General features: G+C 35.6%; 1 protein-coding gene across 11 annotated transcripts in view; it reads left to right on the top strand.

Moving 5' to 3' along the window:
• The window catches only part of BAZ2B (bromodomain adjacent to zinc finger domain 2B), a 328,314-nt gene that overhangs the window by 152,363 nt on the left and 148,378 nt on the right, over positions 1 to 27,573 (top strand). For all 11 annotated transcript variants that reach the window (XM_045479949.1, XM_045479956.1, XM_045479948.1 and 8 more), the window contains one exon: positions 26,395 to 26,538. In XM_045479949.1, coding sequence (XP_045335905.1) covers positions 26,397 to 26,538 — 142 coding nt within the window. In that variant the 5' untranslated portion in view covers positions 26,395 to 26,396. The remainder of the gene's footprint in view (positions 1 to 26,394; positions 26,539 to 27,573) is intronic.

Below are 27,573 nucleotides of genomic sequence, written 5' to 3'. Positions count from 1 at the left end.
ATTATGGTTTTGATTTACATTAACCTAATTATTAATAATGTTGAGTATCTTTTCATGTACTTGTTAGCCATCTGTATGTTTTTGGGGGGAAAATCCCTACTTAGATCTTTAGCCCAGTTTTTAATTGGATTGTTTTGGGTTTGTTTTGCTGTTGAATCGTATGAATTCTTTATATATTTTGGATATTAGCCCCTTATCAGATATATGATTTACAGATATTTTCTCCCGTTCAGTACGTTGCCTTTTTACTTTATTGATGGTTTCCTTTGCTGTTCGAAAATATTTTAGTTTGATATAGTCCCACTTGTTTATTTTTTGTTGTTGTTGCTATTACTTTTGATGTTGGATTAAAAAAATCATTGCCAAGGCCTATGTCAAAGAGCTTACCTACGTTTTCTTCTCGGGCTTTTATGGATTCAGGTCTTAAGTTCAAGTTTTTAATCCATTCTGAATTATTTTTTTGTATGTAATTTTGTGTATGGTAAGATGTGGCCAGTTTCATTATTTTTGCATGTGGCTGTTATTTTCTTGACACCATTTATTGAAGAGACTGTCCTTTCCTATTGTGTATTCTTGCCTCCTTTTTCATAAACTGATTAACCATGTATGTATGCGTGGGTGTGTTTCTGGGCTTTCTGTTCTGTTCGACTGATCTATATATCTGTTTTTATGCCAATCCCATACTGTTTTAATTGTTTTGGCTTTGTAATAGAGTTTGAAATAGGAGAGCATGATTCCTCTAGCATTGTTTTTCTTTTTCAAGATTACTGTGGCTATTCAGGGTCTATTGTGGTTCCATGTAAATTTTAGGATTGTTTGTTCTATTTCTGTGAAAAGTGCCATTGGAATTTTGATAGAAATTATGTTGAATCTATAGATTCTTTGGGTAGTATAGTTATTTTAACGATATTAATTCTTCCAATCCACGAGCACAGAATATTTTGCCATTTATTTGTGTCTTCATTTTTTTTTCATTAATGTCTTATGGTTTCCAGTATACTGTTTTTTCACTTTCTTGGTTAAATTTTTCCTAGGTATTTTTTCTTTTTGATGCAATTGTAAATGGGATTGTTTTCTTAATTTCTCTTTCTAATAATAATTATTATTGGAAACATAACAGATGGGGCACCTGGCTGGCTTAGCTGGTTGAGCATCCGACTCTTGATTTTGCCTCGGGTTATGGTCCCAGGGTTGTAGGTTGAGCCCCACATTGGCTCCGTGCAGAGCCTGCTTGGGATCCTCTCTCTCTCTCTCTCTCTCTCTCTCTCTCTCTCTCCCCCCCCCCCACCTCCTCCCTCCCTCTGTCCCTCTCCCCAACTCACAAGCTCATTCTCACTCTCTCTCTGTCTTTCAAAAACAAAGAAAAGAAAAGAAAAGAAAAGAAAAGAAAAGAAAAGAAAAGAAAAGAAAAGAAACAACAGATTTTTGTGTATTAATTTTTATATGCTGCAAGTTTACTGATAATAGTTTTTGATGGAGTCTTTAGAGTTCTCTATATGTAAAATCATGTCATCTGCAAAGACAGTTTTACTTCTTCCTTCCAATTGTATGCCTTGTATTTCTTTTTTCTTGCCTAATTGATCTGGCTAGGATTTTCAATATTATGCTAAATAAAAGTGGGGCAATTAGGCATTCTTGTCTTAATCTTAGAGGAAAAAGCTTTTAGTTTTTATCATTGAGTATGATGTTAGCTGTGGGCTTGTTATGTATGACCTTTATTATATTGAGGTACATTCCCTCTATACCTGCTTTGTTGAGAGTTTTTATCATAAATGAATGTTGAGTTTTGTCAAATGCTTTTCCTACATCTTTGAGATGATCATATGATTATTTTCCTTCAGTTTTGTTAGTGTGGTATATTGCATTTACTGATTTGTAGATGTTGAACCAACCTTGTATCTCTAGAGTAAATCCCATTTGATCATGGTGTATGATCCTTTTAACATATTGTTGAATTTGGCTTGTTAATATTTGGTTGAGGATTTTTACATCTCTGAACATCAGGGATATTGGCCTGCAATTTTCTTTTCTTGTGGAATCAAAGTAATGGCCTCCTAAAATGAGTTTAGAAGAGTTTCCTCCTTTTGTACTTTGTGGAAGAGTTTGAGAAGGGTTGATATTAATTCTTCTTTGGATGTTTGGTAGAAATCACCAGTGAAGGTATCTGGTGCTGGACTTCTGTGTTAAAAAGTTTTTCAATACAGGTTAAATTTCCTTACTAGTAATTGGTCTTCTCAGGCTTTTTGTTTCATCATGATTCTGTTCTGGTAGCTTGTATGTTTCTAGGACTGTATCTGTTTCTTCTAGGCTGTCCAATTTGTTGGCATATAATTGTTCATAGTAGTTTCTTATTATCCTCCATGTTTCTGTGGCATAATTGTAACATCTGTTTCATTTCTGATTTTATTTGATGCTCTCCCTTTTTATCTTGGTGAGTCTAGCTAAAAGTTTGTCAATCTTGTTGATTTTGTCAAAGAACCAGCTCTGTTCATTGATCTTTTCTATTTTTAGTCTCTTTTTCTGCTTTAATCTTCTACTTCTACTAACATTGGGCTTTGTTTATTCTTGTTTTTCTGGTTACTTCAAGTTTAAATTTAGGTTGTTTATTTGAGACTTCTTGTTTCTTGAGTGTAGGCATTTATTGCTATGAAATACCCTCTTAGAATTGCTTTTGCTGCATCGCATAAATTTTGATATATTTTCCATTTTCATTTGTCTCAAGGGATTGTTTTTGTTTTCTCTTTCAGTTTTGACCCATTGGTTGTTCAGTAGCATGTTGTTTAGTCTCCATATACTTGTGAATTTTCCAGGTTTCTTCACATAATTCATTTCTAGTTTTATTTCATTGTGGTTAGAAAAGATGCTTGATATGATTTCAGTCCTTCTAAATGTATTAAGACTTGTTTTGTGGCCTAGAGTATGAATTCTGGAGGATGTTCCATGTGCGCTTAAAAACAACGTATATTCTGTTGCCTTTGGATGAAATGTTCTGTGTAAATCTATTAAGTCCGTCTGATCTAACATGTTGTTTAAGGCTGATGGTTTCCTTATTGATTTCTGTCTGGATGTTCTATCCATTGATATATTGGGTATTAAAGTCCTCTACAATTATTGTATTGCCATCTATTTATCCCTTTAGGTCTGTTAATATTTGCTTATTTACTGAGATGCTCCTATCTTGAGTGCATAATACAAATGTTATATCCTACTGTGGATTGAATTCTTTATTATTATGTAATGCCCTTCTTTGTCTCTTAGTATAGTCCTTGCTTTAAAGTCAATTTTGATTGATAAAAGCCAATTTTGATTGATATAAGTATAGCTGTCTTAGCTTTCTTTAGGTTTATATTTGCATGCAATGTCTTTTTCCATCCCTTCACTTTTAGTTTATGTATTTTCTTACATCTAAAGTGAGGGTCTTGTAGGCAGCAATACAAATTGGGTCTTGTTTTTTTTTATTCATTTAGTCATTATAATGAAATACAGTAACTTTAATGAATTATTTTCTTTGAATTGTAAAATCTAAAATGTGACCACCTACTATTTTTCTTTTGGGGTAACATTAAATAAGGTAGAATTAATACTTTTTAGCTGTATTATCTTCACCCTCTAAGCAAGTTACTCTTAGGTTAATAAAGAAACATTTTTATAAATATGAAAGATCTTTTTTCTTTGTTTATAATGTTGGGAATATTACATTATTTTGGTACCAATTAAACTCAAATCTGTCCCAGTGTTTCCAGGAGTACCTATGATTTCTATGCTAGAATTTTAAAATATTATTTTAATATTCCTTGTGATCATTTTGAAACAAATTTGATAGAATGCTGGCTCTAATATCCAGGTAATACAATTTGATAGTTATAGCATTACTGTTTTTCTTGCCATATCTTTGTGGGGTTTATTTATTTATTTATTTATTTACTTACTTACTTACTTACTTACTTTCTTACTTATTTTGAAAGAGAGACAGAGAGAGCAAGGGGAGAGGGGCAGAGAGAGGAGGAGACTGAATCCCAAGCAGGCTCCAACCTGTCAGTTCAGAGCCTGATGTGGGGCTTGAACCCACAAACTGTGAGATTATGACTTGAGCATAATGATGAAGAGTCAGAGGCTTAACCTAAGAAGCCATCCAGGCACTCCTCTTTATTTTCTTTTTGAATAGGACCCATCAATTTAGGTACATAAATAATGAATTTTCATTTATTCGACAAATATTTAATAAGCAAATATTTTGGGCAAAGTACCCCACTAAGGCTCTGTAGGAACTGTAAGATACTAGAAACCTGATTTCTGCTACCATAATCTTTTTTTTTAAGTTCATTTATTTATTTTGAGAAAGAGAGAGAGAAACAGGAGTGGAGGAAAGGCAGAGACAAAGGGAGAGAGAGAATCCCAAGCAAGCTTCACACTTTCAGTGTGAGATTATAACTGCATAAAAGCAACTGTAGTACATAATGTACTACTGTAATGAATTTGTAGCCACCTCCTACTGCTATCACAGCAAGCTAAAGTTTTGCGAGTATCTGGTTAAAACGCTGAGTGATGCTAATCATCTGTGTGAGCAGTTCGTCTCTCTAGTGAATTGCATATCGCAGTAAAAAGTGATCGCTCTTGGTTCTTGCATACTTTTCATATTGTTTAATGCAATACCATAAATCTTAAATCACATCTTGGGACCCATATGAAGTGGATGATGGAAGTGCTCCCAAGAAGCAAGAGAAAAGCCATGACATTACAAGAAAAAGTTGAATTGCGTGCTGTGTACTGCAGCTATAGTTGACTGCAATTTCAAAATAAATGAATCCAGCATAAGGACCATTGTAAAAAAAGAAAAGGAAATTCCTGAAGTGGTTACTGCAGCTACACCCACAGGCATGAAAACTTTGCACTTTTTGTGAAATACCTTTTTAATTTGTACCAAAAATGTAGCTTTTATGTAGGTGCAGGATTGCTATAAGAAAGGCTTACTATATACCTATAAACTCCAATACGATTTGAGAAAAAGCAAAATCATTTTGTATGGCAAAGTAAAAGGAGGGTGAAGGATATAAAGGTGGAAATTTTCATGCCAGCAAAGGATAGCGATAATTTTAGAAAGAGGTTTGACTTAAAACATGTCAAGATAACAGAAGTAGCTTCTGCCAACCAAGAAGCCTTAGACAGGTTCCCAGGTACCATTAAGAAAGTTATTGAGGAGGAAAGATACCTGCCTGAACCAGGTTTTTTCTTTTTAAGTTTGTTTTTTGTTTGTTTGTTTGTTTGTTTTGAGAGAGAGGGAGACCATGCAAGTGCATGGGGGGGGGGGGGCAGAGATAGAGGGAGAGAGGGAGTCCCAGGTAGGTTCTGTGCTGTCAGCACAGAGCCCAACTCAAGGCTCAGTCTCACCACAAACTGAGAGATCATGATCTGAGCTAAAGTCAAAAGTTGGTTGTGTAACCAACTGACCCACCCAGGCACCCCTGAACAAGTTTTTTAATGCAGATAAAAGTGCCCTATTCTGGGGGGAAAATGTCACAAAGGACATTTATTAGTAAGGAAGGCAAGCAAGCACCAGGATCCAAGGTAGGAAGGGATAGGCTAACTCTACTATTTTGTACAAATGCAGTTAGGTTTTAAGATTGGGACTGCCTTTATTTGTAAAGCTGCTAACCTTTGGTTAAAGGAGAAAGGTAAATTCTAGCTGCCAGTCTTTTGGTTGTACAAGAAGGCCTGGACAACAAGAACCCTTTTGCTGGATTGGTTCCATTGATGCTTTTGTCCCTGAAGTCAGGAGGTGCCCTGCCTTTTAAAGTTCTTTTGATATTGGACGATTCTCCCTGGCTACCCAGAGCCCCATGAGTTCAACACTGACGGGTGTTGAAGTGACCTACTTGCCCACAAACACAATGTCTCTAATTCAGTTTCTAAATCAGAGGGATCATAAGAACCTTTAGAGCTCATTACACATGGTGCTCTATGGAAAGGTTTGCCAATGCTATGGAAGAGAACCTTGATAGAGAAAAACACCATGAAAGACTGGAAGGATTATGCCATTGAAGATGCCATCATTATAGAAAATGCCTTGAAAGCCATCAAGCCTGTAACAAATTCCTGCTGGAGAAAATGTGTTGTGCTTGACTTCACAGGATTTACAACATAGCCAATCAAGGAAATCATGTAAAGATTGGTACAAGGGAGGTAAAGGGGTTTCAAGGTATGGATCTTGGAGAAATTCAAGAGCTAATAGACACCATACCAGACGCATTAATAGAAGATGACTTGGTAGAAATGAATGCTTCCAAACCGGTGCCACGTGATGAGGAAGAAGACATAGAAGAAGCAGTGCCAAAATGACATCAGATGATCTGACAGAAGTGTTCTAATTACTTAAGACTGTTTTTTTACTTCCTTTATAGTATAGACTCTTCTGGGGAGCCTGGGTGGCTCAGTCGGTTGGACATCTAACTCTTAATTTTGGCTCAGGTCATGATCTTACCATCTGTGGAGTCCAAGCTCTGTGTCAGGCTCTGAGCTGACAGCATGGAGCCTGCTTGGGTTTCTCTCTGTCTCCCTCTCTCTGTCCTGCCTGTGTTCTTTCTGTCTTTTTTTCCTCTCTCAAAATAAATAAGTAAACTAAAAAAATGGACCCTTCAGAGATTATGGGCACTGAAACTAAAACAAATGGTAGAAAGATTGGTATTGTACGGAAGTGTTTCTAGAGAAATTGAAAGCAAAAGGGTCAGAAATTACAATGTACAGTATTTCTATAAAGTTACACCAGGTGTGCTTGCCTCTCCTGCCTCCCCTTCCACCTCCTCCACCTCTTCTACGTTTATCACCCATGAGACAACAAGAGCAAGTCCTCCCCTTCCTCCTCCTTCTCAGCCTACTCAATGTGAAGATGGTGAGGACGAAGACCTCGTGGAAGTGGTGATTTACTTCCACTTAATGAATAGTAAATAATCATCATGCTGTACAGTTAATAAGCTTATCTGTTGTGTATGTCTTGATGTGAAAATCTAATAACTGTATAGCAAGAACCGAATGTTTTTGTGTTATTACCATCATTACCCCCTAAGTTTTCATCATGTAGAACATTATGTGAAAGATTTGTATGGAAGTGGAAGTGGATAGCCTATACTTAACATAGGCATAAGGTGAATGATATTTACTATATAATCAGTGTATGGGGCACCTGGGTGGCTCAGTCGGTTAAGCATTCGACTTCAGCTCAGGTCATGAACTCACTGTTTGTGAGTTTGAGCCCCGTGTCGGGCTCTGTGCTGACAGCTCAGACCCCGTAGCCTGCTTCAGATTCTGTGTCTCCCTCTTTCTCTGCCCCTCCCTGACTTGCACTGTCTGTCTCTCTCTCAAATAAACATTAAAAAATTTTTTTAATATATAGAATCAGTGTATCCATTTTCTTACCATTTTGTAACCTTGCTTTCAAAGAATTACATTACTATATAATATGCCTGTCTCTTATAATTGGAGAAACTGTGTATCAGCCTATCTTCACAGGTGTTTTTTTAAATGTAACAGTGTTTCTAAAACTGTATTACAAATGGAATTGCAATACTATGGAACCATTAAATTTTATAACAATTTACTCATTAGTGTATGGGCTTGGTTACTTGAAGCGATTGTATCCATTATACTAGGCTATCATAAAGCATTCATATTGCTACTTTTTCATTACCAATGCATGAATCATTATACTTATAAATAAACATGAATTTTTTTACATTGTCTTTACATTTTTGATATCTAGTGTTAATAAAACATGTAACATCTACATAGGGTTTTTTAAAAATAATATATGATTTTTTTGTAACATTTTCTTTTCTCTAGTTTACTTTATTGCAAGAAGACAGTATATAATACATATATAAAATGTGTGTTAAACCACTGTATGTTATCAATAAGGCTTCTGGTTAACAGTAGGCTATTAATAGTTAAAATTTTCATGAATCAAAAATTATGCAGATTTTTGACTGCACTGGGGTGGGGGGTCAGTGCTCCAACTCCTGCATCATTCAAGGGCCGACTAATATACTTGCTTTCTAGCACATAGGGACATATTCAAGTTTTAGAAAGCATTAAACATCAGAAATGCACATAATTGCTTACATTTGGAATGTTTGAAATCACCTTTTAAACCTGTCTATAAATATATTCTGTAAGCAATTTGGTTAGATTTATATATTTTAAGCTTGCTTATTGTTATCAATACCCAACTAAAGCAGAGGAAGACATGGTATTAATGTTGGTAGGACAAAGCTTATTTTTTGTGAGGGTGTTTTTAAAATTATTTTAAGGTTAATGTGGCCCTAAGACATATTACACAGATATAAATTGTATAAACTTAATAGTGGCCATGAATAGATTCCTACAAACTTGTGGGTTTTTATAGATCATTATAACAAGCTATGGAAAAGCTATTTTTTGAAAACTTTTCACGCATACTGAGGAAGGACAATATTATAGGTGCAGTTTTTTTCCTGATCTTGTCTTCATTTATCATAAACCTCAGAAAGTGAAATCTGATCAAGCATACATATTAGAGCTCTAGAGGTTAGCATTGGGCTAGCCAAAGGACTGTTTAGTGTGAAAAATGTGAATTGCTTCATTTGTCTCTTACAGACTCTGTGACAAGGATTGTCAATATTAACTTAAAATTCCTCAAGGTATAGGGGCACCTGAGTAGCTCAGTTGGCTGAGCATCTGACTCTTGATTTCAGCTCAGGTTATAATCTCAAGGTCCTAAAATTGAACCCCACATCAGGCTCCATGCTAAGCTTGGAGCCTGTTTGGGATTCTCTCTCTTTCTCCCTCTGCCCTTTCCCCCCACTTGTACTCTCTCAAAAAACAAAAATTCCTCAAGCTGTATTTTTGAACTTCTTAGTCTTGCAGGAATTAATATGAAATAAGACTATAATCCTAACATTAGGTTTAGGTTAGATGAGTCACACCCATGCTAGTAAACTCCCAGGATGTTGGACAGATTCTATTGCTGTTTTGGACTTGTGTAGTATAAAATGTTGTATAAATTAGTTGACCATTCTCTAAGTCTTGTATTAAAAAGTATAACAAGATTACACATGATTAGTTTACATGTTTTATGTATATATTTTATGTATGAGTTGATCCAGGTTTTTTAAAATTTGTTTTTTACTGTTTATTTATTTTTGAGAGAGAGGCAGACAATGAATGGGGTAAGGGTAGAAAGAGAGGGAGACACAGAATCTGAAGCAGGCTCCAGGCTCTGAGCTGTCAGCACAGAGCTCAATGTGGGGCTCAAACTCAAGAACCACTAGATCACGACCTGAGCCGAAGTCAGAAACTTAACTGACTGAGCCACCCAGGTGCCCCAATCCAGATTTTTTTCATTAAAGATTCATAATCATATTTCAGTATTCACATGAAGAATCAAAGCATGGGTTTTGCTATATTCTGTTGGACCTTAGCGTTAATAAAATTTTGTGATAAATTTAGGAAAAAACAATTAGCAATATAGTAAAATAGTAATCAGAAGCAAAATATATCTTTCCAAGAAGTCAAAGCTTTTGACACAGACTAAAATGAAGGAATAGGAAAGAAACAATACAATATAATTAGAAATTTCAGCTTTCAGGAAAACAGGGTTTTTCTGGTACTTTCCTAAGAGGGAATTCTTAAAACTTGAATTTGTTTGGCAAAAGTGGTATACTTAGTTGAAATATTGTCCATTTCTATCTAAATCCTGATTTTTCTTTGAATTTATCCAGTTTCGAGTTTGCTCAACCTCTTGAATCTAACGTGTTATGTCTTGTATCAATAGTGGAAAGTTTTCAGGTATGATTTCTTCCAAGTACTTTTTCAACACCACATTTTCTTACCTCTCTTTCCATGACTCTGGTGACACAACTATTTAGACCTTTTGTTGCTATCCCACATGTCCCTGAGGTTTCATTATTTGTTTTTAATGGTTATTCTCTCTGTTGTTCAGATTGGATAATTTCTGTTGATCTGTCTTGAAGTTCATTAATTCTTTTCTCTATCAGCTGCATTCAGGTGCTGAGTCCATCCAGTGAGTTTTTAAATTTTCTTACTGCATTTTATAATTTTAAAATTTCCATTGGTTCTTTATATCTTCTATTTCATCATTTAGTCTGTTTTTCCATTTGTTTCAAGCATGTTCATTATAACTTGTTCAATGATCAGCAGCTCATTTATGCTATGTAATAGGCATCTAGAAATAAGAATTTGTCTATGGTTAAGTAAACTATTATAATAGTGAATACTATAGCTGACAGGAAACTGGTTTTATGACTTGATCTAGAATCTTGCATTTGAGTTAGTGAACAGTTAAGTAGTCTAAACCAGTAACAGTAATATAGCACTTTTCAGAATACATGTGGTTCTTTATGGAATAATTTTTTTTAGTATCCTTTGTAATTTTGGACTCTTGGTTAATGGTAACTGGAAATGTAGAGTTTGTGACTAATTTATCTCTTAAACCATGGTAGGGCAAATGGTTGTAGGTCCTTTTCCTAAAGAACCCTCAAGGACAAATTTTGCATCTATAAAATTACTTATTATATTCTTGATCAAGAATTTTTTCTATACCAGACTTAAATTTTAAGATTATACTTGACCCTTGAACAATAGAGGAGTTAGGACCTCCCACCCCCCTGTGCAGTTGAAAATCTGTGTATTAGTTTTTATTCCCCAGAAACTTAACTGCTTATAGCCTACTCTTGGCCAGAAGCCTTACCAATAACATGAATACTCATTTAACACATATTTTGTGTATATATTGTATACTCTATCCTTATAGTAAAGTAAGCTAGAGAAAGGAAAATGTTATCAAGAAAATCATAAGAGGGGCGCCTGGGTGGCGCAGTCGGTTGAGCGTCCGACTTCAGCCAGGTCACGATCTCGCGGTCCGTGAGTTCGAGCCCCGCGTCGGGCTCTGGGCTGATGGCTCAGAGCCTGGAGCCTGCTTCCAATTCTGTGTCTCCCTCTCTCTCTGCCCCTCCCCCGTTCATGCTCTGTCTCTCTCTGTCCCAAAAATAAATAAACGTTGAAAAAAAAAATTAAAAAAAAAAAAAAAGAAAATCATGAGAAAGAGAAGATACATTTAAAGTACTGTTCTGTGGATCATCTGGGTGGCTCAGTTGGTTGGGTGTCCAACTTCAGCTCAGGTCATGATCTCAGGGTTCATGAATTCAAGCCCCATATCAGGCTGTCTGCTGTCAGCTCACAGCCTGCTTCAGATTCTTTGTCCCTACTTCTCACAGCCCCTCCCCCACTCATCTTCGTCTCTTGTCTCTCATTAAAAAAAATAATAATACTGTACAGTATCCAAAAAATCACATATAAGGGAACCTGTGCAGTTCAAACCTGTGTTGTTCAAGGGTCAGCTGTATTTCTACCCCTTTAAAACAAATGACTGTGTTTAATTTTTATGTAATATCTTTTAATGTAGAGATTGGAAGAGATTAAAAAGATTAAAAGAAGTAGAAGTCACTCAAAATTCCACCATTCTAAGATAACTATTAACATTTTGTTGTATGTCCTTTCATTCTTTTAAATTTTATTTATACTTATATATCTGTATTTTTTTTTTCAACGTTTATTTATTTTTTTGGGACAGAGAGAGACAGAGCATGAACGGGGGAGGGGCAGAGAGAGAGGGAGACACAGAATCGGAAACAGGCTCCAGGCGAGCCATCAGCCCAGAGCCTGACGCGGGGCTCGAACTCACGGACCGTGAGATCGTGACCTGGCTGAAGTCGGACGCTTAACCGACTGCTCCACCCAGGCGCCCCTATCTGTACTTTTTAAAAGTTTATTTATTTTTTGAGAGAGAGAACATGTGAGCAGGGGAGGGGCACAGAGAGAGGGAGAGAGACAATCTTAAGCAGGCTCTGTGCTGTCAGCATGAAGCCCAACATAGGACTCAATCACACAAACTGTGAGATCATGACCTGAGCTGAAATCAAGAGTCATGCACTTTACCGACTAAGCCACCAAGTACCCCTGTACTTTTTTTAAACAAAATTAGATCATACTTTATGTTATATATATTGCTCTTTTCACTTAGCATTATACCATGAATGTTTTCTTGTGTTAACTAGTATTAGAAAATAAGATTTTTAATGATTATGTGGTATATACTTTACTAAATATTTCAGTTTACTTATCTCCTCATTTTATTTTGTTGCAGTATAGAAATTCTTTCCAGATTTTGATAGGTCATCAACCCTCTTAATTTTTTTTATGCTATTACATTTTCTTTTTCTGGGTTTTATAGATATTTAGGAGGGAAAAGAAAAAGGCTGAATCAGAGACTTTTTTAGATTCTTTTTTTTTTTTTACTTTTTATTTCATTCTTTCCTTACTTTTAAGTGGTTTTTCTAATGTATTTTTTTTAGCAATCTCTATGCCCAACATGATGTTGGAACTCACAACCCCACGATCAAAACTTACAGGCTCTTCTGACTGAGCCAGCCAGGTGCCCTTACATGCTTTTTCTAAACCAGTAGTTTTTTTTTTTGTTTTTTTTTTGTTTTTTAATTTTTTTTTTCAACGTTTATTTATTTTTGGGACAGAGAGAGACAGAGCATGAACGGGGGAGGGGCAGAGAGAGAGGGAGACACAGAATCGGAAACAGGCTCCAGGCTCTGAGCCATCAGCCCAGAGCCTGACGCGGGGCTCGAACTCAGGGACCGCGAGATCGTGACCTGGCTGAAGTCGGACGCTTAACCGACTGCGTCACCCAGGCGCCCCTAAACCAGTAGTTTTTAAGACTACAATTTTCATTCTTTAGTCTTCTTATTTTGGACCTAAAACTTTTTTTTTCATTTTTAAAATAAAATTTATTTTCTGTCACATTTATTTCTTAAAGTGTTAAAAAATATAGTGTCCACAACTTAACCTGTTCCTTATTAGTTCAGATCATAATGAAATGTCTTAAATACCAAGAGTGAGGTCAGACTTTTGTCTCTGACACTTAATACCTTTGTCAATGGCACGTTACTTAATTTTTCTATGCCTGTGTTTCCTCATCTGAAAATTATTGTTAATGATGACAATAATACATTTGGAGAGTACTCCAAAGAGAAAATACTTATTAACATAGTGCCTAATGTAAATACTGGGCTCTCAAGAACTAATACGAGGATGGTGGAGTTATAATAGGATTATAAGTGGTGATGATACTGTCAGTAATAGTAGAAATGTATTTAATACATTGTCTCAAGTTTTCCCACCCTGATGTTCAGTTTTAAGGTAACTTACTTGTTATGTAATCTGACCACTTCATTACTATTATTATATTTTTTTGCTCTGTTTCTTTTTAGTGGTTTTTTTCAATCTTTTATTTGTGGTACTTTTGGTTGTTTATACAACTTTGAACCTATTCCTTTTGAACGGTGTGTTTTACAATATATCTGTTATCAATTTTATTTTGCCTACAATAAAATTAAGTGATTTCACTAAAATTGTTTTACTGAAAATTTGGTGAATGTATTTTTAATTCCTTTCCAGATTACTAAATATATAACCAAAAATCTAAAAGGGTAATAACAGGGTCAGCATTTAAATATCTTCCTCATCCTATTTTTATGAAACTAGTTTTTCACTTAACTAAGTTTTATTAGAGTTTAATGATAAGAACGTCAAAGAAAACAGTGGTGACTATGAAAAACGTCTCTATAATTTCCCCTCATGTTTTGTATTTAGCTCATTCAGCCAAAAAATAACTGAGCATATACTATGTATGAGGCTAAAGGGATAGATGGAGGAACTTCGTGGAGCCTGTCAATGATTTTATACTTTTATCTTAAATATAACTGCAATGTTATTGAATACTTTAAGCAAGGAAGTGCCATACTCTGTGAAGAATGGATTTTAGCAGGAATGATTAGGGTATTGGGACAAGTTTGTTTCTAGAGGAAAACTATTAGTGACATGGATCAGGGTGATACTGTGGAGATGGAAAAACGTAAATTGATTTCAGATTATGGTGGAAGTAAACTTGAGAAGACAAGGCGATGGACTCCATTCGGGTGTCAGGAGGATAGACACATACATGCTCATCCCCCTGTATGGTACATAAATTCCATGCTTTGCATACAGGGTTTCTCTCATGACTTGGCCTCCAACCTTAATGATACTGTTGTCCAAATTTTTTCATCGATTTCTTTGCATTACCGCAGTCAGATTGCTGTCAACTTTTACTATAAAATTCTCTTTATCTCCTGGTTGATTTCTGTATTCTTTTTATAGTCTTTCTTTCTGCAGGGCCACAGACTCCCCTAATTAGATTTTGCTTAGCTTACATGTGTTGTTTTGGCAGCAGGATCCCAGCACTCAAGTCATACTAATGATGGGCCAGACTAGTGTGAGTGAAGTTATGAAGGGCAGGTAAAAAAAATGGAAGCCATAAATATAGACAATTTCATTGTAAATAGTCTTGGTTGAAAGTAAGAGTATAGGGGTGCCTGGGTGGCTCAGTTGGTTGGGCAACCGACTTCAGCTCAGGTCATGATCTCACAGTTCGTGGGTTCGAGCCCCGCATCGGGCTCTGTGCTGATAGCTCAGAGCCTGGAGCCTACTTCAGATTCTGTGTCTCCCCCTCTCTCTGACCCTTCTCTGCTCAAACTCTGTGTCTCTCTGTCTCTCAATGATAAATAATTGTTAAAAGAATTAAAAAAAAAAGAAAGTAAGAGTATAAAATATGAGATGGCAAAATAGGGATGAGTGGTCAAAGGAGAGTTTTTGTTGTTTTTAAAGATGGAAGATAATGGAGAAGAATCTAGTAGAGGGGAGATATAGAAAAGAGAGGGAAAGATCAATTGAGCAAAGTTCTTGAAAACTGCAAAAAGGTGATGATAAGTTTAAGGGAATGAAGGAAGTCCACCTCCATTTTAACAGGAAGGAAGGAAAGGATTAGTCATTAAGTTTTAAAATTTCTAAGAGGAAGAAATTGTTTTATTACAGTGTTGTAAATCCATCACTTAGTTCCCCCTAACCTCCAATGGACAGGTTACTAAAAATTAATGTCAGTTGAGCCAAGCATTCTATTCTACAATTACCTTATTTTGTTCTTATTCTTTTTGATTTCCTCTCTTAAGCAAATGAAGATAGAAAAGAGAGGACTGAATATCCAGAGGGATATTGACAAGGAGATAGTAGGTAGATAATAAGCTATGTCACTTACAACTTCCCCAAATGGGTGAATGGAGGCAACTTGCCAGAATCAGGGTATTTGGGATGCTAAATTAGGTGGGTATTCTTCATAGGGGAATGAGATCTAATTTGAGGACAAATTGTGCAATGGCTTGAAATTAGGATTTAAAGACCAAACAAGAATGACAGTGCCTCCTACCTCCGGTTGAGGACTCAGATTTTAAAGTCACAACAAATAAGATTGGACAGATGGCCGTGTTGTGAAGAAGTGATATGAGACATATCCTTTAGACCAGTGATATGCAAACATTTTTTAAGGCAATAGGATCCTTTTTTTCAAACAAAATCTCATGTGGAATCTCAATATACAAAATAAATGAGAGGACTTTTGACAGAAGCCAGTAGCATATGGGCGAGAGCCATAACCTCTCCTTCCTCTTTGTGCCATATTCCAAGACACTTAAAAGATACCTAAGACTCTGCAGAACATTTTTAAATTCAAGTTATTTAAATCAAAAGAAGACAGAAACAGTTCACCTTTTTCTCTCACCGCCCCCCCACCCACAGTCTCTGGTAATCACCAATCTGTTCTCTGTATCTATGAGCTTGATTTTCTTTTATTTTTAGTTCTAAACTTTTATTTTAGATTTATACACATGAGAAAGATCTTATAGCATTTGTTTTTCTCTTTGGGACTTACTTCATGTAGCATAATGCCCTTGAAGTGCATTCATATGATCACAAATAGCAAAATTTCATTCTATTCTATGGCTGAATAATATTCGATTATATGCATATACCACAGTTTCTTTATCCATACATTAATTGGAGGTTGTTTCCCCATCTTGGCTATTGTAAATAATGTTGCTATGAACATGGAGTTGCATATTATCTTTTTGAGTTAGTGTTTTTGTTTTCTTTTGATAAATACCCAGAAATATAATTACTGGATCATATGGGCATTATATTTTTAATTTTTTGAGGAACCTCCACACTGTTTTCCATAGTAACTGCACCAATTTATACTCCCACCAACTGTGCACAAGGGTTCCTTTTTCTCCATACTCTTGCCAATACTTGTTATTTCTTATCTTTCTGATAATAGCCATTTTTACATGTGTGAGGTGTTATCTCATTGTGGTTTTAATTTGCATCACCCTGATGATAAATGATACTGAACATCTTTTCAGGTACTACCAGAGCCAGGTAATCAAGGGTGTTCCCTGGGTGACAGCTAGAAAAACCAGGCACCAGACATAAAAACCAGGATACCAGATGCGTGTAAAGTCCCTCCGTAAGAGACACTAGCACTCTGGAGTGTGACACATGGTGAACTCGAAGATAGCACCCACCCTTCAAGGTATCTGGAAGAGATTACAGCCCCTCAATGTATGTTTAATTTGCTGCTTGCCGCTCAAGTCAAATTCATGATGATTAGCTAATAGACCCCCTCACAGAAAGATCAGTCTGTGGGTCTGTTGCCTCTTGCTGTGACCTGGAGATGGTAGCTGGTTAAGAACCTTTCTCTGCTTGTAACAGTCCTGTGGACCCATGAATGTAAGCCCCACTAGCCAGCAGAGCCGAGTGATGTACAGGTGCCCCTTGAAAGCAGTCATAAAAATTGGTGTTCTAGAGAGGGATATGATGATTACAGTCTGTGGGACCAGGAAGACAGTCTCCCCTGGCCTCCATAGCTAGGCAATCAAGAGGTGTTCCCTAGGCAGTGGCCCTCAAAATTGGGGCACTAATTGTATGTAAAAGCTTCCTTCTGAAAGGCACTGATGGTCTGGAGCACAGCAAAAAGGAAGCGTGAAGATGACATCTTCTAGTCTCCATCCCAGGGGAGCGTTCCAGCAGGCTCCTGGATGTGTGTGTGAAATTAGATGCTGCTCCCTCTTGCCGATGCTTTAACTTAAGTAGGTGAGCCTTCTTCACATTAGGTCTGGGCACAATTGGCTGCCTCTGAGTTGGATCCTGGGGTGGGTGAATCTGAGCATGAGTCCCTTAAAAGCAGTTTCTCGGATCGCTATAGTCTTGTAGGTCTTGGGGTGCAAACCTTGTTGTTTTTCAGACTTCATTGTTTTGGGGGCTCATCTCTCAAGTGTGTGTCATAAAAGTTGGGGTGCCCAATGTGGGGCTTGAGCCCTTTGCTCCTCATGGAGAACTTCTTAGATTTTGAGTTCCTTCCTGGTGATGAGTCTCTATGCCAGGGAGTGGGATTTTATAGCAAGACTGTCCCAGCCTCTTAACTGCTTTGATGTGGTTTTCTTGTTTGCCTGATATCTAGTCATTACTCAGCCAGACTTGAGGTGTTTTTTGGAAAGTAAATTGTTGCATAGGTAGCTGTAGACTTAGTATGTCTGTGGGAGAAGGTGGATTAAGGATCCTTATGCACCACTATCTCGAATTGGAACTCACTGTAGAACATACTGGAAGGTAATTTTGAGTAATACCAAATCTTTAGAAATCTTTTTTTTCTATTAAATTAATTGTCATTAATACTAGCACATAGTAAAAAATATTCAGGTGGTAGAAAAGATATATGGTGAAAAATAATTCACCTATCCTAGATGCCAATTCCTTAGTCCTTTTACCTAGGTGTAAATAGTTACTAGTTTCTTACATATTTTTTAGAAGTATTTTGAGCATACAGACATAAGAATATACTCTTTTTTCTTCATCACACATGAGATCATTCTATTTCTATTCCTCCCAGTTAACTGTTTTCATTTAATTAGATTATCTAGTATAGATCTACCTCATTCTTTTATAATAGCTGTATAATATTCTATTAAAATGATGTAGCATAATTTAACAATTACTAATTGATGGAATATTTTGCTCTTAAAAGTCATTTACAATTAATATGTGTGAATATATTTCTTGGATAAACTGAAGATTTTGAACAGGAGAGTGATAATATAGAAAGACAAACCTAATGTTAGGATTACCAGAACAAAAGCATGATATTCACAAACTGTGAACCTCATTTTATTCTTTAAGAAGTATGTTTTTCCCACTAGGTTAGCTCTGCTTTTTCCCCACTAAAAGGGAGTTTTTATTCTACTTCATCAGACATGTAGTACTTGGCGGCTTTCTTTCTTTGTATGTGGATACACTTCTGTTTGTTACCCTGCTTTATTTTTCTCAATCTCTTATTCATCATCCCCAGTTACTCTCCAGAAATATCTTAGAAATTTAAGTTAATGTAGTTGTATTTCCTAGGTAAGCAAAGCTTTAGGTCTTTTGCTTGTACTTTGGGACGCCTTGCATTTGTAGATGAAAGGAACAATTAACTAGATCTTGCCTCTCCTTTTATCCTTCCAACTTTTGTATCCTTGTTAGAAATTTGTTTTAAAATTTTTTAACGTTTATTTATTTTTGAGGGAGATTGAGATACAGCGGGAGTGGGAAGGGTTAGAGAGAGAGGGAGACACAGAATCTGAAACAGGATTGAGGCTCTGAGCTGTCAGCACAGAGCCTGACATGGGGCTTGAACTTGTCTGAGCCAAAGTCGATGCTTAACCGGCTGAGCCACCCAGGCACCCCAGAAATTTCTAATTCTGGTCAATTTTCAAATTCATATACTCTATGTATAGTTTAGCTGATCTATACATGTTAAATTTTATTCAAATCTTCTACAATATTCTTTTATATCTTAGGATAACCTCTTCCTCACAGACAACTGCTTGCAAAGGAACACTTAATCCTTTGGATGGAAAAGGATACTCTGATTAGATATTTACTGAATAGTATGAAAATCAGTGCTTTACTCTTGAATAATTTTCTTATCAAATCTCTTGAGGTACAAATAAGATGAACAAATCTTGGGGCGCCTGGGTGGCGCAGTCGGTTAAGCGTCCGACTTCAGCCAGGTCACGATCTCGCGGTCCGTGAGTTCGAGCCCCGCGTCAGGCTCTGGGCTGATGGCTCAGAGCCTGGAGCCTGTTTCCGATTCTGTGTCTCCCTCTCTCTCTGCCCCTCCCCTGTTCATGCTCTGTCTCTGTCCCAAAAATAAATAAATAAACGTTGAAAAAAAAATTAAAAAAAAAAAAAAGATGAACAAATCTTTAAAAATTTATCATTTACATTTTAGAAATTTATAATTTAGCATGATACACGTTTGGAGATGGAACCAAGGCCAGTGAAAGGGAGGATAAGGAAAAAGTGGAATTAAATTGTTAAATATTTTAACACAATGTGAACGTTTTGATTTGTTTTGTTTTGTTTTTTTTTTACCATCAATTTGATAAAACTGTGATAGGGACTTGAGGGCTAGTTTATTAAAACCTATCATTTTTCAGGGAAGGAAACTAGTCTTTAGGGTGTCTGGGACTTGCCCTTATCACAGGTTATGACACAGAGCACCTGATTGCCAGCCCCCTTATGTTTGAGGATATAACTGTTTGTTTACAGTGGTAGTTAAAATGTGTGTAGCAGCAAAAGAAATTGATTCATTTTATGTATTCATTTTTTAAATCACAATATACATACTTAATAACTCAAAAGAACTATTTTTTTAAATGTAGGCAAATGAAAGTTTTGTAAATAGAATGATTTTCCTTCAAACCATATTATGTTTGGAGAATGTTTGAGGTCTAATAAGGTGTTTCTGCCTCATCTCCTCTTTCACAAAATCTCTTACCAGAAAAATGTTTGTGTATTCTTGACTTTGTTTTTGTTTTGCTACTTAATATCTTGAAATATTATTTGTCTACGTGTTCAGTTACCTGGAAGTTATATAAAGAAATAGTTATAGGGGCTTCCGGATAGCTCAGTCATTTGAGCGTCTGACTCTTGATTTTGGCTCAGGTCATGATCTCGCAGTCCTGAGATCGAGGCCCCTGTCAGGCTCTGCACTGGGCTTGGAGCCTGCTTAGGATTCTGTCTCCCTCTGCCTCTCTCCCACTTGTGCGTGTGCTCTCTCTCTTTCTCTCTCTTTCAAAAAAATAAGTAAATAAAAGAGTTATATGAAATCCTTTTTCTTTTTTTTTTTTTTTAATTTTTTTTTCAACGTTTATTTATTTTTGGGACAGAGAGAGACAGAGCATGAACGGGGGAGGGGCAGAGAGAGAGGGAGACACAGAATCGGAAACAGGCTCCAGGCTCTGAGCCATCAGCCCAGAGCCCGACGCGGGGCTCGAACTCACGGACCGCGAGATCGTGACCTGGCTGAAGTCGGACGCTTAACCGACTGCGCCACCCAGGCGCCCCTGAAATCCTTTTTCAAAACTTTTAGAAAATGATGGACGTGTAAATCTACAGTTAGTGGTTCTACTAAACCTAAAGAAGCAGCATAGTGACTTCCTCCTGATACTATTCTTGATTGTTTCACTCGAGTTTATAATGCATTGAGAAGTAAACTTTCGCCAAATCTACTTACGTGTTTTGAGTTCTCACAGAGAACTTTTGGTGTTTTTGGCAACAATAAAGGCAGAACACCTCTCAGGAGAAAACCTACATCTGTTCTTATGTTTACTATCTGAATATTCAGTCTATTCTATCCCTATGCTTTCAGTACTAAAGAATCGCGTAGCTGGAACAAGAGGCAGCTGATCACGTTTGCATTTCTTAGCCAACATGTCTTGCCCTTCCCTATTAGCACCTGTTCAGGTTTATGCCTAGCAGCTGTCAGTGTTCATAAACTCAGATTACACAAAAGGGAAGTTTGATATGCCTGAATTTGAACAATATTATCAGTAACAAGCGATCATTGGATCTTTCTGAAGTATAGAAAATCATCATTCAGGGAGGAAGTTGTTTGTAGTAATTCTGATTTTTGTCTATTCTCAGAATTGTTACTGGTAAATGTCACATTTTTTTAAAGTTTATTTATTTTGAGAGAGAAAGAGAAGTGGGGAGGGGCAGAGAGAGGGGAAGAGAATCCCAAGCAGGCTCTGCACTATCACCATGGAGTCTGACTTGGGGCTTGATCTCACAACCATGAGATTGTGACTTGAGCTGAAATCAAGAGTCAGATATTTAACTGCCTGAGCCACCACCCTGGCACCCTAGTAAATATCATCTTAATAAAATATAGTAAATTCATGTTATCTAGGATGAGCAAATATTCTGATATCTGTTAATTACATATCCTACATTATCAGTTTTAAACAATTAGGACAAAATGTAAAATACAGACCAGAGTTTGGCACAAAACCTAGTTGAATATAATGTTTAAATCAGCTTGAATCATCTTATAACAATTACATATAATTACTACTTCACAGAAAGTTTTAGTTAATTGAATTCCAAGTTATACAATTTTTGATACTTTAGATCAGGATTTCTCAGCCTTAGCACACTGCTAACATTTTGGGCCAGCTAATTCTCTGTGGAGGGGATGTCCTTTGCATTGTAGGAGTTGAGCAACATCCCTAGACTCTATCTCTGCACTGTCAGTAGCATGCTCTCAGATGTGGCCATCAAAAGTGTCTCCAGACTTTGCCAAATGTTTCCTAGTGGCCAAAGAGGGCATTATAAAGTCACTCCTGGTTGAGAGCTAGTGCTTTAGACTATGGGAAAGATATGTAATGAATCAAATCTTTTATAATCTCTTCATCACCTTCTGCACGTTTTTCTTCCATTGTTCACATCAACAAATTTATTTTTTACTGTAGTATTTTATGTTAATTTTCAGTTGTAGTAATCTTTACCTTACCTTGGTTATTAACTTTGCAAATAAAGAATTCTGAAGTTATATATTAAAAAGTATATTCATAAATGGCCTTAAGCTAGAAGATGCACCTACTAATTGATATTCTTCCATAGCTGAGTGTGTGTGATGGCAGAGTCATATTAATATATAGCCCCTTCATTTTGATCTTACGGTATTTGGGCTGTTTTTGGTCACAGAGAAGTTTGTTGGTAGTGGTTTGAACCTGAGATGAAGGTGGTATCCTTAACACATAGAGTCAGAATGAGAGGCTGTTATAGGATTGCCAGTATCAGATCTGGATGCTCTGGCCCTAACAGAAATCTGAAAATATGTGCTTCTGGGACACCTTAACCATTTTTATTTTAAAATATATTTTTCTTTTATTTAAATTATTATTATTATTTTTTTATTTAGAGAGAGAGCATGGGGAGGGGAGCAGAGGTTGAGAGAGAGAGAGAATCTTAAACAGGCTCCATGCTAAGCATGGAGCCCGAGGCAGGGCTCAATCCCAGGACCCTGGGATCATGACCCAAGCCGAAATCAAGAGTCAGACACTCAACCCACTGAGCCCCCAGGAGCCTCTGAATATATTTTTCTTAAATGATTTGAAGAGATGGGTTTCTGCCATTTTTGTGTAATATGCTTAAATAATGAATAACAATTTAGTGTAATCATATTTTTTCAACTGAAAATGAATGTATTCATTTTCACATATATTTGTGTTCCACTTTATTTTGAAAGTTTTAAGGCAAAACACTTCACCATTCATACTTATACAATTGCAAGACATTTATTTTAAATTCTTTTTTTTTAATTCTTAACACAAAATTTATCTCGCTAAAAAATGTAATAACATGCTAAACATACATATAACCTTAAAATAGATATGACTCTGAAATATTTACTTGAAATGAATAATCTAAAATACCTTAAGGTTTCTTTTACTGCCACATATACACATGGGTAATTATATACAGATATTCACTTATTAAAAACAATAGCTAATAATTATTAAATGGTAGGTATTCAGCACTTCACATGCATTATCTCAGTTAATCCTAATTATATCATCATCATATTACTCATGAGGGAATTGAAAGTTCACTGAAGTTATATAATTGGTACAAGGTCACAGCTGATAAGCTCCAGATACTGTTTTTGAACTCAAATAGTGTCTGTTATCAAATGTCTTGTTGACATAATGCTGTAATCCCAATGTAATCTGTGTCTTCATTTCTTCAGTGTTTAGATTTATATTCCTCAACTCCAACCCATATGTATTTTTTTGAGTGCCTACTATGTGCCAGACTGTTTTTTGTTTTTCTTTACTTTTCATTTAGAAATAATCTTAGACTTAAAAACAGTTAAAAAACAAATACAGAGCATTCATATAAATTTTTTTACCCACATGTATATATTTTACCCACATATATATTTTCCCCCTAATTTTCATAATTTATATAACCATAGTACAGTTATCAAAATTATAAAAATCAGAAAATTAACACTGGTACAACACTATTAACTGAACTGTAGACTTTGTAAGGATTTCACTAGCTTTTCCATTAATGTTCTTTTTCTGTTCCAAATTTCAGCCTAGGATCCAACATCACATTTAATTGTATCTGCTTTAAGTCTTTAACCTTTGGCTGTTCTTTAGTCTTTCCTTTACTTTCATGAGCTGGACACTTGGTGAACACTAGTCAGTTTTGGTTTGTCTGATGTTTTCTCATGATTCGACTGAGGTTATGTGTTGTCAGGAAGAATGCCACAGAGGTGGTATGTGCCTCTAAGGGCATCAGAGGGCACATGATATTTTATTACAAGTTGTATAGTTTCTCCACTGTGAAGTTAATTTTTTGCCATCTGTAATTAGTAAAAACTTTGGAGCAGATACTTGGAGACTATGCCAATATCTTGTTTCTCCTCAGACTTTCTCCTGCTTTTTCTGCTCTCTCCTGCTTTTTCCAGACTTTCTACTGCTTTTAGTATCCCTCCGTACACATGTATTTTAAGGCTTCTTCTCTGAGTAGTTCTAAAGACCTGTAACTACCAGCTGTAGTTCCACTCTTTCTTATTGCCAGGTTTAAATTTTATTTTTAAACTATGTTATAATAAAGAACCTACTAGTATTTTATTACTACAGAATAGATTCTCAAAAATAGATTGTAAGATCCAAGTATATGTATATTTTTAATTTTAATAAATATTTCCAGGAAAAATGATCTCCAATAAGCAATATGTAGAGACTGCTTGTTTGACTTTCTGGATTTTACTTGCCTTAGTCCCAAATCAAGTTACAGCAACAGAAAGAAATGCACCTAGAGCTTATAATTTATTATCCTAAAAAAGTAACAACTATTATTTATTGAATTCTTTTATGCCAGATACTCAACTAAAGTGCTTATCTATGTTATATCACCAAATTATATAGTACAAAAGCAAATAAAAAAAAACAACTTTCCATTTTTTTAAATGCATTTAGGCACAGTGAAGTTATCAGCTATAATTTTTTTTAAATAGCCTTTTCTATAAACTCTAGGTAAAGGATTCATATTTTTTGCATTTAGTAAAATGAGACTTGTTGGTGAAAATAATTTGTAGTGAAAGATGTCAGTAGGGGCCTCGGCTCAGACCAGCCTCATGTTTCAAAGTTTGTTGGTGACTGCTTGATGACCCAAAACCTGCCCTGTAAGCATTAGTTTCATGTAACCATTGGTACCAGCTACGCGTTTCCATGATGAATGCTGAAAAAAAGAAAGAGAAGTTATTTAAGAATATGAACATACTCATTATGGCATTATCATCTATAAGGTGATTAACAGCAATACCAGAATATGAACAGAACGTTTTGAATTGTGTATGATTGGAAAACTTATTGAACTGGTTACTAATGATGCTATGTGTCAACCAGAGATGATAATCTTTACTATATGTATCCATCTTAAGAGAAAAATCATCTAGATACCATATGGATTAAATCAACATTTAAACATTAACTCTGCGTTATTTTAATTGGACAGTATTTTTAAAACAAACTCTTTTTATTTGAATTGCCTGTAGAATTCCATACAGAAATCTTTTTTATGGTTAGATTATTTCCATAGTGAAAGTTTGTGGTGGATTGTAAATTCAGTTTTAAGTGAGCAGTGTCTTTATTTTGTTTCTTCCTGTAAATTGTGTACTTATTAAAGCAGTTGGGAAAGTCATGATTTTCTTGCTTCCTTGTAGGATCACTGTATGCAGAGAGTATTAAAATAACCATTTTAATATTCTATATTTTTAAAAAAATATTGGGATACAATTGACATACAACATTTTATATTTGTTTCACATATACAACATAATGATTTGATAGTTTGTATGTATTGCAAATATTTGTATGTATTGCAAAAGGATCATCATGATAAGCATACTTAACATTCATCACCACACAGTTACAAATTTCTTTTGTGATGAGAACTTTTAAGATCTACTTTCTTAGCAACTTTTAAACAAAACAGTGTTACTAACAACAGTCACCATGCTGTGCATTATATCCTATGACTTATTTTAACTGGAAGTTTGTACTTTTTGATCCCCCTCCACCCATTTCTACTCTAAATTTTTAATATCAGCATTAACTGTTACAGTAAGACCAATGTAAGATTACACCTGAAATAGCTAAACAAATAAATATAAATACATATAAGTGGCTCAGTTATTATAAATGGGTCATATTAAGGCCATTTTAATTGTAGTTCATACTTGACATGATTAAAAACTGTAAAATGGATTTATCTTTTTGGTGAGGGAGGAGTGCTTGCTCTGTTGGGGATTACCAAGTCAGATTCTTGGATGTTTAAGACTTACAAGACTTAGGTTTGGAAGACAGGGTTACAACACATTCAAATGTGGTGTTATTTTGGGGGCACTTGGGTGGCTCAGTTGGCTGAGCGTCCGACTCTTGGTTTCATCTCAGGTCATGATCCTAGGGTTTCCGGATCAAGTCCCACATCAGGCTCCATGCTGAGTATGGAGCCTGCTTGGGATTCTCTCTCTCTCTCTCTCTCTCTCTCTCTCTCTCTCTCTCTCTCTGCCCTTCTCACCCACTAGTGCATGCTCTTCCTCTCCCTCTAAAATAAAATTGAAAAAAACACACAAAAAGTAAATCTGGTGTTATTTTCTTGATTCGTTAAGATAATATGGGTGTTATGTTGTAAGTGAATAGACGATGAGGTGATTTAGGAAGAATAAGAAGTTAACATGTTAATTTTTCTAAGATTGTGGCAACACATTTGTATGAAGATATATGCAAACCACTGTTAATGTTTTTTTGCTATAAGGAAATTCTGCAAGTCTATTAAAAGAGGATTTGGTATACTAAACATTAACCTTATTTCATAAATTGGTGTTTTAAATTATACTTATTTTGTTTTTATTTATTCCATAATTTATCTTTCTGAAGAACATGTATTTTGAAACACTTTCATATTTTAAAAAATATGCCTAAATGTTTGAATTATTTAAATATGTTTAGTTCTTTGAATAATGCCACCATCAGATACTGAGAATTAATGTTTTTCTCCCTCTCATAGATATGGAGTCTGGAGAACGGTTACCATCCTCAACAGCCTCCTCTACTACACCTTCATCTTCAGTACCTTCTGTGGCTTCATCAGTTTCAAAAGGCGGCCTTTCCACGGGAGCTGCTTCCCTGAGCTCTACAATCAACCCATGTGGTGAATACCCTTTATTGACTCAGTTTTAGAATACCTTCTATTTATTAATTTGCATTCATAGTGTTTTACTGAACTCTGAGTAAAATGTTTTCATCATCTCTCTTGACCTGTTGAACAATAACTAGGTTTCTGCTTTTCCTGGATTTTGCCAGCACACTGAGGTGTCACGCTGGATCTTTCATGCTTTACATGCTTATGAGAAGCTCTCTTCATCTTGTCTTAATTTGACCATTTCAATTAATAAATGAGTACATGCAAAACATTTTTAAGCAATACACCCATGAAGAGGTGAAAGAAATACAAAGGAGTCCTTGGTGGTAAGATTAGGTACCAATGCCATGGACCTTTTGTTCTAAATTTGCTTCTGCTATTTGAAATATCTTTCACCAAACTCCCAACTACCCCAGTTCATGATGTGTACTAAAGGAGATCATCTACTCGATGGAAAATGTTCTAAAAATTAACAGCATGACAAGTTTCTCTTTAACATGAACAAAGTTCAGACTGCTAAAAAGACAATAATAAAAATTAGATTTCAGAAGTGAAAATATCATAAATTTCGATTAATTTTATAGGTGTTTTTAATTACTGCCCGAAATCATTCTTTGCCCAAACGCAGATTTGGTAGAATACCTCCTTTTTTTAAAAAAAAAAAAAAAAAAAGGAAAATGCTAAAGGGTTAACTCATTCCTTTATCACTAGGAAGGTCTTAAAGTTAAATATTTTTTATCATATAGATTATTTCATATGTTTATAAGCCAAAGAACTAAATGATATCTTTTTCAAAATTAGATTTATAATTTTGGATAAATATGGAATGTTTGCTAACAGAATACCTTAGTAAATTGTCAAATATATATTTATTCAATTATTTTGATTTCTTTTAATCAATGGAATGATAAGAAGGATGTCATTTTGTCATTGATTTATCAGAACAGTTTTCTAGAATTTTCGTAGGGATTACAAAATAAGTAAGATAAAATAGCCTTTTATTTAAAACTAATAATTGAGGGGCGCCTGAGTGGCTCAGTTGGT

This window comes from Leopardus geoffroyi, chromosome C1, assembly GCF_018350155.1.
Source record: "Leopardus geoffroyi isolate Oge1 chromosome C1, O.geoffroyi_Oge1_pat1.0, whole genome shotgun sequence".
NCBI lineage: Eukaryota > Metazoa > Chordata > Mammalia > Carnivora > Felidae > Leopardus > Leopardus geoffroyi.
The sequence above is the reverse complement of the archived record's forward strand: the minus strand, read 5'-3'. Positions and strand labels throughout refer to the sequence as shown.